Here is a 16191-nt window from a genome sequence, read left to right as displayed (position 1 = left end):
TAGCCTAGCTCGGTTTGAAGTTAAAAGAGAAGCCTACTGATAGGCACATGGACTCTCTGCAGTATTTTTGTCACCGTAAGTTTGCCAGGCAACCAGAAGAGAGGTCCCAAGAAATAGTCTTACGCACAATCCCCTATTAAAACCACAACATACAGTGCACATAGGTGTAATTACAGGTGTTGGTAGGCCGATTCCAGTACCTGAAATGTTTCATTGGACTAGGCTAGCTGTTTCCCCCTGGCTTGCTTCCAGTCTTAACGCTTAGCTAAGCTAACAGGCAGTTTGCTTTAGCCATATCATTTATAGATTTAAGAGTGGTATTGATCTGCTGACCTCACTATTGGCAAAAAAGTGCAAAAAAATATTAATTATTTACATAATTATTCACAATATTGCAAATTAGGATGATTGATTGAGACATTTTACCCAAAAATAAGGTCAAAGAAATTATAAATGTTTTGATTAGTAAGATGTTATGCAGAAAACATATGTCCAACATGACCACTTATTATTTTATCACCACAATGTTTAAGTCCCATATGTGGTTTATTTAAATTTTTAAAAAATTACGTTTTCTGCCTTCTTTAACAAATGAAACAAAGTATTATGTTGCAATTTAGCTGACAGAAACAGCTAGCTGCCTGTTCCTCTGTTTATCCTTCCATCCATTTCTTAAACCATCAAAAGACGAGCAGAAGAGAGACTAAGGGGTTACGGTTTTGGATACATACGCTGTTCATGGGGGCAACCTGATATCCATAGAGCTGCATACTCTAGCACACAGAGAGAGACACGAGAAAGAGGAGCAAAGAGCATGCAGCCAGAGAGGAGGAGGGAGGAAGAGAGAAGGTAAAATACATGTTAGTACATGCAGAGAGGCTGTGGATACGCTCTTCAGAGGGATGTGTCATTTTCAACACATCCGTGATCACATTTTAGAACAACACACACTTTGCATTACAACACTGTTTCAAGCCCATCCAACACTTGGTTTGGGAATAAAATACAATATATATTTGCACAGTTACTGTAAAAAGATCTTTTATTATTCCATAGGTCGGCAACCTTGAGAGCCTTGAAAGGAGCCTATATAAATAAAATGTATTATTGTTATTATTATATTTGGGTTGGCAGATATTTAACATTTCTGTACAAAAGTAGCACTTTTAAAACAGCAGCACTATTATATTTTTGTATTTAGATGTATAGCACATATTTTGTATAGTATTTTATATATTCTGTACAGTTGTTTATTACTCTTTTGTATATATATATATATATATATTGTACATTTTCTGGTAGTATTTGTGTCAAGTTTTATTGTATTCCACTTTTCCATTCCACATTTTTACTATACACAATACTTTGTTTTAATAATATATGTGGTTAATTATTATTGAAGCCTCTCACAATGTTAATGTTATGCACCAATACACATTAATTGTATGTGAAAACCTTCTTGGCAATAAACTAGATTGGATATTCTGATATTGGCGTGTCTAGATATTAGCTGACATATTGTCATTTGGCTCTAATTCAGCATGAAGGTTTTCAAGCATGCAGCTATAATGATAAAAAGAAAACATTGTTCAGTGTAGTAAACCATAGTGACATCTGTTGTTCAAAAACAATCACAGAAGTGTCAAAAAAGACATATTCTTTTAAGAGTGTATCCCATATAACAAGTTCACAGTAAAACAGAGGAGATACCACACTGTCAAAACAGTCTCTTTAAGGGAGCATGCACTCAAACATGATTACATGAAGGGTTTATCTAACTGTAATACTTGCTTAAATATAGATGACAACAAACTTGGATGATGATCTGTCATTTTCAATACATCCATAAGACACAGCATTTGTTTTACACCTTAAGAAACCGAGAGGTGATGGATGCATTCAAATGCCATTTTATAAGGGAAGGAACTTGACAGTAATGTGTCATTTTTATATTTTAACTGGTACATTAACCAAAAGTGAAATAGCAGCATCACTGATGTCCATAGTATTAATGTTTTCTTCACAATTGGAGCGATTAGTGAAATAAGTGTACCTACCTCTCCTCACACACAAACACACACTTGTCCCAGTTTACCAACTTTCTTACCAGCTGTGCCGACTTCTCCGCATCTCCTTTCCTCCCTCTTTTTTCATTTTTTTTCCGGAAGATCTCCTGAAGCTATAATGAGAGAAAGCTCTGTTTGAAGCTTTGAAATTATCATATGCACACAAATTCAATGAGTGCACAGGGTGAAGTTAAATTATTGTTTTGAAACTGGTCTATGATATGATTCAAGTATGGGCCTTTTGACAACTTGATTAAGAGATTGTTTGTCTCTAGTTTGACATTTAAAGGGATTTATGGTCACATATTGTATATTCAAAGTTGAATCAATACTGAAACGCTTGATGCAGAGAACTTCAGTTGTGTTACTAGTAATAGTTAATTCATCACTATTCCCTTTGATTGACTACAGATGTCAATTTTCAGCAGAAAGATCAGAGCTTATCACCAAACACACATTTTTTAAGGTATACTCCCACAAGATCATCAGCCATTACCATCCCACTCCCAGCAGCCTCCACAGGGATTATGATCACTTCCTGCCTGCAGCAGTGTTTTCAGTTGAAAATCTGTTGGTCCAATCCCACAGGGAAAGTGAGACACATGCAGCCATCTAGGTTTTATTCCAAAGAAAGGATTTTACTCAAATGCTCTATAGATTATCCGTTGAAAAGTAAAATGGAAATCAGCTTTTAAATGCTGTGAGTGTAACAAATAGCTTCAGGCCTTTGGGATTCAAGGTTCATAAAAACATGAATCGTCCATCCCTGTTTCACTTCACACTTATTCTAAATATCTATGATATCATAGCATTGCCCATCTGTGTCAGGAGTGATGTTAAAAATAACATTGATTCGGTCATTGGGTGGATTTTCTCCCAGTATCAGAGACTCACCACCAAGAACTCCCTCTTGTCCACCATCTGGTTGCCGTCTGCATCAAACATATTGAAAGCAATCTTAAAGCCAGCATGGGGCTCTGGAGAACAGAAAGGAGAGAACATAGGGTGAGGGTGAGGGTGTGTGTGTGTGTGTGTGTGTGTGTGTGTGTGTGTGTGTGTGTGTGTGTGTGTGTGTGTGTGTGTGTGTGTGTGTGTGTGTGTGTGTGTGTGTGTGTGTGTGTGTGTGTGTGTGTGTGTGTGTATGTGTGTGTGTGTGTGTGTGTGTGTGTGTGTGTGTGTGTGTGTTTGTGTGTTTGTGTGTGTGTTAAGCAATTCTAAATGCAGAAATAGCATGGGAAGGAGTGGTATACAGGCTATACAGGGGGGAGGTGGGGCAAGTGAATAAATATATATGGACTTTAAGATACAGTTAATATGTATTTATTTATTTATTGAACAATTTGATTTACTTTAAAGGGGACCTATCATGCAATATGCACTTTTGTACGCCTTTTATACATGAATATGTGTCCCCGGTGTGTCAGGGAACTCACCAAGTGTCAGAAAACACATCCCTTTCTCTTTTCCTCCATACCCAAATCTCTAAAAACGGGGCTGCAACGGATCTGATACAGACTGATACACATTTGAAATTGTTCTGACGTCAGAAACGGGGTGCTCCGTCTATATGGGCAACTCTCCACCTATCAGGGTAATGTGGGGTTGTGTGGCATGGTAACAGCATGGTAACATGACGCTCGTGCCTCGCCCCCCTCCTTTGCAGGGAGGCGTGGTCAGCCGCAGTTCATTTGCCACAGAATCAGCCTTTGTGAAGACAGGGCTGGAAACGAGCAAATAGAGCGAAATGAGGCATGGCTAAAATGCATGATCTGTTTGGTATTTTGAAAAAAAAACTTCACAGACATGTTTTATATAGGAATGGCCCTACAATATATTATTCAAATATAGCATGATAGGTCCACTTTAAGTTTGCTCTCCTTCTCCATGTCTCTCTCTTAATTTCCTTCTTACCCCAAGGGAAAAAAAAACATTTGTATCATTATGGTAGCAAACCGTCTCCCAAAAATAAGCACAGCATACTGCTAGAGTAAAATCAGAAAGCAGAAGATGAGAAGAGGATTTGTAAAGAGACTGAAAAGACTCACTTGTCAGGATGCAGAGCAGGAACAGGTACTCTGTGTATGAGACGATGCCTGGTAATGAGACCAAGACAGAGAGAGTTAAAGAAAAGGTCACATTCAACACACACAATGTTTACAGATGTTCAAAGACCAGACACACACACACGCACGCACGCATACGCACACACACATAATCCCCCCCTTTCATGAAGATAGTATCTAAAAATGTGTTTTACGGAGCTGAGCTGCCAACAGCCATTTGGCCACACACCGTTTCTTTTTCCACACCCCAAGTGTCCAAAGTAAAGACACTGGTTGGTGGGGTGTGTGCATGTGTATGTGTCTGTGTTTGGATAAGCAAGTGAAAAAGGTCTCAGGAGGTGATCCTTTCTTGCCTCAGGCCCATTTAGGAATCTTTGTAGCTCTGTCTCATCTCTCCCTCTCTCTCTATCCCGCTTTTTCGCTTTCTGTCTGATGGCTCAGATAGTTCAGGGTGACTCGCTTGAGTGTTACGGGAGACTGCTTTCCCGTATGTGTGTGTGTGTGTGTGTGTGTGTGTGTGTGTGTGTGTGTGTGTGTGTGTGTGTGGTGTGGTGTGGTGTGGTGTGGTGTGGTGTGGTGTGGTGTGTGTGTGTGTGTGTGTGTGTGTGTGTGTGTGTGTGTGTGTGTGTGTGTGTGTGTGTGTGTGTGTGTGTGTGTGTGTGTGTGTTTCAGTGAACATGACACCAGAGAAAACCAGTGTGAGCCTAGTGTTTTCCTGATGCCCGACTGCTTTGTGTAGAGGAGCTGGTTTGGAACTGAATTCTATTTTCCTTATGTAGCCTGAGCTGTGTAAAGACCAGGAGATACGCACTGAAAGTGCTCAGGTTTCTCAAATACATTCTGCATGTTTGTACTCACAGACTTTCAGGGAAATGTTGTTACTAATCCTCATTAGGAGAAAACCTCTCCATCAAAGTCAATGATCAGTGTAAACTAAACTGAATGTAGGTGATAACACTATGTTTGCTATTTGTATATTTAAATAACATTATTTATGCAATTCACTGATTATTATATTCTATATATAAAAGTCTGCTTAAAATTATTATGCATAGTAAATACAAAAATATATTTGTTTACCTTCTATTGAATAGCACATTTTTGTTATGAAAGTATTCTGTAGGGAATCACTGTCGCACTGACATTTTCATATGACAGGAGCACTGACTTATGATCACTCAAATAAAATGTATCCTTTGCGTATACTTTATATGATTTTGAACTGGTGATAGGGTTAGAAAATCTTAAACATCCATCTAGATCCACATTAGTGTTGACATCAAGTGTAAACCAAATCTATTACTGTAACATAAAAGTGGTAAAGTGGTAAATCTGATCTCACTGAGAAACAACAGTGGACCAGTCTCCTGTAGCTGTCAGCTGACTACTTCTAGCAGTTTAACTGGTACACCTCAGTCCAGACACCTTTCATAAAGCAGAGACGTTCATATCTAGCAAAATACCTCACAATTGAACACTGAAATAACTTTTAAATGTAATATTCATGGACACAAAGTAAAAAAAACAATAGCTGTTGAACATTCTTTTCAACAAGCTACAATAGACGTCATGTAAATGCCCAGCATGCTATTTAACACTAATATTCATCTAACCATGAACTCACCACAACGCTGAATACATTGGATGCTTCTAAACTAAAGTACTCCTATGTATTTTCAAGCCCACACATACACACACACACACACACACACACACACACACACACACACACACACACACACACACACACACACACACACACACACACACACACACACACACACACACACACAGACAGACAGACAGACAGACAGACAGACAGACAGACAGACAGACAGACAGACAGACAGACAGACAGACAGACAGACAGACAGACAGACAGACAGACAGACAGACAGACAGACAGACAGACAGACAGACAGACAGACAGACAGACAGACAGACAGACAGACAGACAGACAGACAGACAGACAGACAGACAGACAGACAGACAGACAGACAGACAGACAGACAGACAGACAGACAGACAGACAGACAGACAGACAGACAGACAGACAGACAGACAGACAGACAGACAGACAGACAGACAGACAGACAGACAGACAGACAGACAGACAGACAGACAGACAGACAGACAGACAGACAGACAGACAGACAGACAGACAGACAGACAGACAGACAGACAGACAGACAGACAGACAGACAGACAGACAGACAGACAGACAGACAGACAGACAGACAGACAGACAGACAGACAGACAGACAGACAGACAGACAGACAGACAGACAGACAGACAGACAGACAGACAGACAGACAGACAGACAGACAGACAGACAGACAGACGCACGCACGCACGCACGCACGCACGCACGCACGCACGCACGCACGCACACACACACACACACACGACCACACACACACACGACCACACACACACACGACCACACACGACCACACACACACACACACACACACACACACACACACACACACACACACACACACACACACACACACAGTAAGACAGCCGGTTTAGGTAAGGAAAACAACAAATTATTTGTAAAGAGGTATTGTTGAATACTGTACGTGTGTGTGTGTGTGTGTGTGTGTGTGTGTGTGTGTGTGTGTGTGTGTGTGTGTGTGTGTGTGTGTGTGTGTGTGTGTGTGTGTGTGTGTGTGTGTCTGGTAAGGAAACATTTGTGTTAAGAGTTGGAGGCCAGCCTCTCAAAAAATCATTCAATGATCTCAGCTATCCTCTTCGCATTGTGTGATTAAGCAGCAGTCTTGTTTATATTCAAAAACGTTCACAAGCTTTTCTCTTGACTGGGATCAGCTGATTCTCAAGACTATTTGGTTTTGTCGGTATCTGGGAAGTCCTTTGACTTCAAACAAGCAGTGTCATTTTATTTTATTATTATTTTAAAATTGGATTCGGGATGCAATGTCTTATACAGTGTAAAACCAGGAGAAAACCAGTTATTTTTCCAAGCTACATTCCTGTATTTCACCTTGTATACAGATGTGTAGGTTATATTCGTATAACCTACACATATATATTTGTATGAGAAAAGAGTATGCGGCTTCCCAAATCCCTATCCCCTCCAGCCTTCAGTGATGCAGAGCCAGTCACTGCTTTACCCCGAAAGCAACAATGTGGTGCATGAAACAGCAGGCTGGTTCCCTGTGGAAAAGCAAATGCTGGAGTGGCAGACAGAGGCTGAGGCACTATGGGAAGAGACACAGTCAAGATGCAAGAGGAAAATCTGAAATATTCACATTTCCTAACTGTCACTACTGGATTTTTAAAAGGTGGCATAATAAATACAGGAAGCAGGCTTTTAGGGTTGGGAGTAGGTATGAAGAGTTGCAGGTTTTTAAGAGAGAAAAGTGAGAAACCAGCCATCAAGACAACGACAGGCAGCACAAAATGAATATTAGCCTATAGTCATCATCCACACTTACAGTGGGGCAAAAAAGTATTTAGTCAGCCACCAATTGTGCAAGTTCTCCCACTTAAAAAGATGAGAGAGGCCTGTAGTTTTCATCCTAGGTATACCTCAACTATGAGAGACAAAATTAGAAAAAAATCCAGAAAATCACATTGTCTGATTTTTAAAGAATTTATTTGCAAATTATGGTGGAAAATAAGTATTTGGTCAATAACAAAAGTTCATCTCAATACTTTGTTATATACCCTTTGTTGGCAATGACAGAGGTCAAACGTTTTCTGTAAGTCTTCACAAGGTTTTCACACACTGTGGCTGGTATTTTGGCCCATTCCTCCATGCAGATCTCTAGAGCAGTGATGTTTCGGGGCTGTCGCTGGGACTTTCAACTCCCTCCAAAGATTTTCTATGGGGTTGAGACCTGGAGACTGGCTAGGCCACTCCAGGACCTTGAAATGCTTCTTACGAAGCCACTCCTTCGTTGCCCGGGCGGTGTGTTTGGGATCATTGTCATACTGAAAGACCCAGCCACGTTTCATCTTCAATGCCCTTACTGATGGAAGGAGGTTGTCACTCAAAATCTCACGATACATGGCCCCATTCATTCTTTCCTTTACACGGATCAGTCGTCCTGGTCCCTTTGCAGAAAAACAGCCCCAAAGCATGATGTTTCCACCCCCATGTTTCACAGTAGGTATGGTGTTCTTTGGATGCAACTCAGCGTTCTTTCTCCTCCAAACACGTCTAGTTGAGTTTTTACCAAAAAGTTTTATTTTGGTTTCATCTGACCATATGACATTCTCCCAATCCTCTTCTGGATCATCTAAATGCTCTCTAGCAAACTTCAGACGGGCCTGGACATGTACTGGCTTAAGCAGGGGGACACGTCTGGCACTGCAGGACTTGAGTCCCTGGCGGCGTAGTGTGTTACTGATGGTAGCCTTTGTTACTTTGGTCCCAGCTCTCTGCAGGTCATTGACTAGGTCCCCCGTGTGGTTCTGGGATTTTTGCTCACCGTTCTTGTGATCATTTTGACCCCACGGGGTGAGATCTTGCGTGGAGCCCCAGATCGAGGGAGATTATCAGTGGTCTTGTATGTCTTCCATTTTCTAATAATTGCTCCCACAGTTGATTTCTTCACACCAAGCTGCTTACCTATTGCAGATTCAGTCTTCCCAGCCTGGTGCAGGTCTAATTTTGTTTCTGGTGTCCTTTGACAGCTCTTTGGTCTTGGCCATAGTGGAGTTTGGAGTGTGACTGTTTGAGGTTGTGGACAGGTGTCTTTTATACTGATAACGAGTTCAAACAGGTGCCATTAATACAGTTAACAAGTGGAGGACAGAGGAGGCTCTTAAAGAAGAAGTTACAGGTCTGTGAGAGCCAGAAATCTTGTTTGTTTGTATGTGACCAAATACTTATTTTCCACCATAATTTGCAAATAAAGTCTTTAAAAATCCGAAAATGTGATTTTCTGGATTTGTTTTTCTCATTTGGTCTCTTATAGTTGAGGTATACCTAGGATGAAAATTACAGGCCTCTCATCTTTTTAAGTGGGAGAACTTGCACAATTGGTGGCTGACTAAATACTTTTTTGCCCCACTGTATCTTACTGAGCCTCTAAGGCTGGAAATGGTAACTTTGGTAACAGACTTATTCCACACCCATCTTCAAGCTCAGCCTTTTTTTTTTAACTCAACTACCCATCACAAGTTTTGTGATGCCAAATTTGACCAGTGGTGTAAAGTGGGGCACACTCACACAAAGACAAGTTACTACAATATAATATATGTTTATGAATCTTCTTTGTGAATGTACAGAGACAAGAAGCAAAAGACTGGAGTGAAACAACAGCAAGATGTTGGTGAGCTAAAAGCATCTCAATTTAAGATTCAGGGCATTAAAACGGATACAGTGCTGAAGACGGGAGCCAAGAACGACCTAAACATTTGAAATAAAGGCTTTTCTAGTAATCTTAGTGTCAAGTTAATTTACCTCTAATAAATAATAATCAGACCCTTAAGACTTGAGAGTGTCATCTTTATATACATTTTCACTCCCTGCTCTGCATGTGTCTTTCTTGTAAATGTTCGATTCCCTGCTGTCTTTACTTCCTCTCGCATCTCCTTTTGAATTTCTGCTTTTTCTCCAGTTTTCTGTTTTTAAGAAAAGGACGAGGGCAATGCTTCTGGTTATTGGTCCCTGAAGTCTAAATGTAGAACACACTCACAACCTATTAGTTGCATGATGTAAAACATTATCACGTTAGATGAAGATAGGGTATGTTATATTTAGCATCTCCGTGTGTGTGTGTAATTATCACTATGGGGACTCACTCCCGGACTGTACGATTCCTCTTTTACACACTCCTAAATCAAATACTGAAATTAGATCTCTCCCTCTCTCTGTCTTTGGTGCTGTTTAATTATTCTGTTTCCATATTCAATGAAGAGAAGAGAACAAGAGGAGAAAAAGAGAGGATATTTATTTTTAGATTTTTCAGCAGGTTGTTTGGCTGTAAGGAAGGACAGCATGGTTTCAACCCCGGATTAGAGACACCTACAGTGACACACACACACACACACACACACACACACACACACACACACACACACACACACACACACACACACACACACACACACACACACACACACACACACACACACACACACACACACACACACACACACACACACACACACACACACACACACACACACACACACACACACACACACACACACACACACACCTACAGTGACACACACACACACACCTACAGTGACACACACACACACACACACACACACACACACACACACACACAAACACACACACACACACACACACACACACACACACAGACACACACATACAGTGACACACCCACACCTACAGTGACACACACACACACACACACACCAGCGCTATTTAGTCACACATCGGCAGGTAAGCCCTGGTATTCATGAAAATCTACAGAAAATGGTGTACCATTTATACAAATGTTTCTTACTGACAAAAGACTATATTTGACCTGTATATATAAGTTATAGCAAAATCAGTATAATGTGTATATTTATAATGCAATAATAACTATAATAGCGCCAAAACTCCACAACCTAATACATAGACATATACTGACCTTGTTATTATCTGACCTCTCTGATAGCAAATACATCATTGTTATTTAAGTGTGTGTGTGTGTGTGTGTGTGTGTGTGTGTGTGTGTGTGTGTGTGTGTGTGTGTGTGTGTGTGTGTGTGTGTGTGTGTGTGTGTGTGTGTGTGTGTGTGTGTGTGTGTGTGTGTGTGTGTGTGTGTGTGTGTGTGTGTGTGTGTGTGTGTGTGTGTGTGTGTGTGTGTGTGTGTACTCTCTCTTACCTTGTTCTCTCAGGTTGCGGAACAGTTTGGAGGATCCTCTCCATACTGGGGGAGTTTCTACCAAAATCTTCTCCAGCTCCTGACAAATGCACAAAAACAAACACATATATATCAATTAACTCAAAACCTACACCTTCAAGCTTCAAAAAATGACATTTGCATTGACAGAGACAGTGGGTATCATGCATGGATTCACAATAAAACAATCAAGTGAAAAAGTAACAAAGAAAAATGTGAAAACAAGAAGTTTTTTAAGATTTAAAAAAAATTGTTTTCTCTTTCATATTTTTGAAAACATGAGCTGCCAACATTAATTGGATGTAAATAGCTCACTGGTAGAACAATGGAGCAATGTTTGATCAGCAGGTTCCTGTTTTGCATGTATCTCGTGCTCTACTAGAATGACCCCGTGGGTAACACGATACATATTGGTTCCTACTGCAGAGAGCAGAAATGCAAATGTATAATATTTGCAAGAAACGCTTTCCACTGATAAACAACTGGTAGTTGTAAGGCTCAGAGAAGACGGGGGAAAAGTAGACAATCTAACAATGATTTTTGAGCAAGGAAACAAATGAAACACATTTATTGTGCCTCATACTGTAATATACACAACGGTCTTGGTAAAAAGACTCTAAATGCAAACATAACCAAACACAGGATACCTTTAGGATTGTATTGGGCTTTTAACCTGGTAAGAGAAAAGTATGTCCTGTATTTCAACAATATACAATATTTCTAGAAACATATAATTAACAAGTCAGTTATTAACAAGTTAACTATGGTTTATCCAACTGATGTTAATACAATTGCATTACAGAAGTCACCTGATTGGTGCCAATTGAATGGAACAATTGCTATATTTACATATGACTATTTTTCCATGTACATTTGTTATGTTAAATTGTAGTGGAGAATTTAACACAGATTCAAATGTTCAAAGGTGAAGGGATCAGGATACTTTCTGCAGCCGCTATATATCACTCTTTAAACACCTGGACTGATTTTCATAGTCTAACTCTTACCAAGATAAGTGACCAGTATATAGTATATATAGGACGTATATCGTTTACATGTGGTGGCCGCTAAAATCTTCCTTCACATGTTTTTATTTCCTTGCATAATGTGAGAATGAAACTAATAATGATGTGCAATCATGCATACATGCTAACAGATTCTGTCTCTGAAACAATCCTGGCAAAATCTGTATTTGGACTGCAGTGTGCAACAGATGTAACATGCAGCAGCAGCAGGAACAAGCATCAGGAGTGTGTGTCCCACCTGTTTGGCCAGGGACCTCCAGGGCCTCTTGTCTGCCAGGGAACGAGACAAAAGAGGAGAGAAGAAGAAGGGAAAGAGGAGAAGAGAGTTTGGGTGGGCTTGGTTAGATAGCATCTGTATGATCTAGAAATGGGTCTTAATGTGCCCGGTACAGTCACAACACACACACACACCAACAGGCACAGACACACTCACTGTATATACACTGTCATCATCACAGGCCCATTTGTACCATCTAAAGTGCCCCGTGCTTGTCTTTGTAGTACGTGGAATGTCCCCGTAAAAGCACATACTACTTTTTTTCTGTTTTATACAACAAAGTTCATCTAATTCAACTTCAAAGGGGGCATTAGAGGATGTCGGCTGCTGAGAGGGTATGTGCGGCTGTATCGTATGTCAGTGAGCCTGGCTGGATGTAAACACACACATACAGGTGCACAGTTTGCACGCAATACAATCACATGCGCGCTGAAGGAAGGAATGGTAGCTCTTTTGGAAGTTTTGGTTTTGATCATCTCAACTTGTGAGGGCATTTTTAAAGCAGTTGTCACAAAGTAAAAAAATAAGTTAAGTGTCTGGTTTAGATATTTACTGGAGAAAGAGCCAATATGAGCAAATGGAATGTGGACAAGTGGAGTGTGTATGAGTGTGTCTGTGGGAGTCGGTGTGTGTGTGTGTGTGTGTGTGTGTGTGTGTGTGTGTGTGTGTGTGTGTGTGTGTGTGTGTGTGTGTGTGTGTGTGTGTGTGTGTGTGTGTGTGTGTGTGTGTGTGTGTGTGTGTGTGTGTGTGTGTGTGTGTGACTAACATTAACCTCAGACTAAACATTAGCTGTAAAGCCATCTGCTTTGAGGCTGGCTGGCCAGGGCTAATCTGTTAGGACTGGCAGCAGGCTGACAGAAAGAGCAATGACGTGTTCAAACCAACTACAGGGTTTTTAAACTTTCTGTACAAAATTATCTATTTTACACCTGGCACTAGCATCCATATTGGGAGATACATTTTGGATCAGATGTGTCCATCAGAAAACTAAAAACACATTATTATGTTTGATTTGGCCGGTTATCAAAAGCATATAAAGATATAAAAATGCTTGTGTACCAAAAAGGAAAATAAAGAAATATAACTTTAGGATCCAACTCTCCCAGTTATGTTCAGTAGCATTGTGAGTTTCTGAAATAGGTCTGTAGTGTATAATAAATGATGTCACTTGTAAGTGTAATCATTCAAATCTAGACACAGTTCAAATTTCATGAAAAAACCTGTATGGCTTTGTCAAACTGAAATGGCTCATACTAGAGGATGTAGTTTCCCTCAAATGTAGTTTCCCTCAAAGCAAAAACATTTTTTAAAGTTCAAAAACACTTTGGACCATTAAAGCAAGGTCTCTACACAATATATAAAAGCTACAATAATCTACTCTAGGTGGATAGAAACCCACATTATTATGTCCCATGTAGACTGTTAAACCGGGTGAAAAAGTGTATTTGAAACATACTTTTGGGTTCGCTCATGGTGACCGACTCGATGAAGTTCTGAGGAGTCATGTAAAACTGCCCATCGTACTCCACAGAACTGAACATGCGGAAGCGATGCTCATGAGACGACATGTACACGTCTCCTTCCTCAAAGTCAAACGGACGTGCCTGCAGACATAAAAACAAAACAAAACGCAGAGCAAAATATTAATCTATTAAATAAAATATTATTAAGACATTTTTATTTTTTTAAAGAATCAAAAGAGAATGCATAATCAGAACAAAATAACAGTTAACAGAAGGACACAAAACAGTCAAATGAGTGCATTTTACATTACTTACAATAAATCATAGTGAGTGATGTTAAAGTATAGGCATTACCAAAGGTACATGTCATAATGTACATTAAGTATTTTACCAGCAGGCTTCCTCATCTAGTAAGAGGGAACTCTGACGCACAGACAGCAGAATCTAAACCTCTTCACTGCTTTTGAATATCTTTAATGAGGAGATCCATCTATTCTTGGCATCAACTTTTCAACTTGCACCTCTGGCGCTGTACAATAACAGGAAAAAGGGGCGCAAGAACAAGCATACACACACAAATACTTTGTCACTACTTTCTACTTGATTAGCATCTCTCCCTCTCTCCCTCTCTCTCTCTCTCTCTCTCTCTGCGAGGAGCCAGGGCTTCAACTTGATTAGCTGCAGAGTAGGAGAGCAGCTCCCACAGATTGTGCTGCATGAAGCGGTGTAATTAGCAGAGAGGTTTCCAAATGTAAACCTGTTTGGCCGCAGGGCCCAGCGCACCGAGGTTCCTGCTCAGCGCAGCTAACATGCTAATGAGCACACAGATTCATTCATAAAGCTTTGATGCTGCCTTCACCGAGGGGGCTTTTGAAGGCGTGAATAGGAGATGAGCTCTCGGCTTCATAGGAATGCACTGTAATCAAGTGTAAGAGCACAGGCGCCCGTGGCTTTGACTCTCACTATTGAATGAAGTTTATAAAGTTCTGCAAAGGCAGCTCGGTGCCAAGCGGCGAGACATGATGTGAAAAGTAATGCGAGCTCCTCGGGAAAAATATAATTAAATGGCAGTGATACGAAATGACATTCAGTGAGGTACACCGTGTTCTTGCGTGGTTATAATGATATGTAGCCACAACTAAACCTGTCGCCAAGCCTTGTTCTCTTAACTGCAAAGCAGATGCTCCACGTGTTTTCCCCTCAGGAAACCCAGTGTTCTCCATCTGCAGATGTAAGTCCATCTCTTCATTTTTTTTTGTATTTAGTCATATTAAAGTACAATCTATCTGGCTGAGGTGCCAGCATATATGAACCAGTTCTTAAGTCTGAGGTGTTAAAATGTCATACAACAAGTCTGATTTGATGATTTCTATCTATTTAACCAAGAGTTACCCAAAACATGTTTCATCGTGATATATATGATGTGATACATTTATATAGCGATAGAAGATTTTGGACATACCGTGCAGCCCTACAGTATGCTGCACGTGTCTCTTGATTGCCTGCTTTACTGTCTTTCCTTCAGGAAAATACAGACTCTGTACCTCTGAGACTTACATTATTTAAGCTGATTGGCGTTCCTTTACCTATGTTAGGAGTTCTTCTAGCGCAAAGCTGGCAAAACATTCCCAAGTGGTCCGTTGTCCATCTGAACCCAGCAGCGCCCAAACGCTGAGAACCACTCTGATGGAACCATTGTGTCCTTATGTGATTCTCAAGTTTCCCAATCATCCAACCAGACATCAAGTCACTCTGTATGATAGTAATTCAGACACATTATTTACATGTTTAGGCGTCAATAATTCAAACAAAAAAAATACTATATATATATATATATATATATATATATATATATATATATATATATATATATATATATAAGAGTATAACTTCTGAGTAGCTCCCTTCTCCGTAATGACTATGTATGGATTTATAGTTTTACTTTTGGTTGATTTTACTGCTCTGAGTAATACATTAAAAACTGTAACTTGTACTGTGTTGTTTTTAACATGTGGAATGGTTAAGTTAAAAGTATCGTGAGTACTTCTTACACAGCTGGAAAAGGTTCATTATAATTATTTTCTCAAGCAACCAAATATTCAACATCAATCTGCAGGAACTACTTAGCTATTCAAGTATTTGGCCTTTTGGAAACTAGTTACAAGTCTGAAATGTGTGTATTTGATTTTGAAGTGTTAGCCTTGAACAGATATGGAACAAGTATTCAGAGCTTGTACTTAAAGGGTTATTACCCGTCCCCTTGTGTGTTATGTTCTTTTTATGCATGTAAACGGTCTGCAGAGTCACAAACCCTCAAAGTACACCCTGTAGCGAGTAAAACTCTAACACAAAAAAGACCTGTCTATGCTGCCTCAGAACGCCTCGTTGGGGATTTCTCTTTTTCCATTGTTTACTTCTTGGGTATAGTGAGGCTCACAGGGAGGGGGGAGGCA

General features: G+C 40.1%; 1 protein-coding gene across 1 annotated transcript in view; it reads right to left on the bottom strand.

Annotated features, from left to right (window-relative positions):
- The window catches only part of LOC307029812 (calcium uptake protein 3, mitochondrial-like), a 32772-nt gene that overhangs the window by 14081 nt on the left and 2500 nt on the right, over positions 1–16191 (bottom strand). The window contains 7 exon segments of the mRNA XM_079665896.1: positions 732–773; positions 2108–2179; positions 2961–3043; positions 4112–4159; positions 10956–11034; positions 12237–12268; positions 13732–13879. Of these exon segments, the coding sequence (XP_079522022.1) occupies positions 732–773; positions 2108–2179; positions 2961–3043; positions 4112–4159; positions 10956–11034; positions 12237–12268; positions 13732–13879 (504 nt within the window).

The sequence above is a fragment of the Notothenia rossii genome, assembly GCF_949606895.1.
Source record: "Notothenia rossii genome assembly, chromosome: 1".
Classification (NCBI taxonomy): domain Eukaryota; kingdom Metazoa; phylum Chordata; class Actinopteri; order Perciformes; family Nototheniidae; genus Notothenia; species Notothenia rossii.
This window is presented reverse-complemented; position numbering and strand designations above follow the sequence as displayed.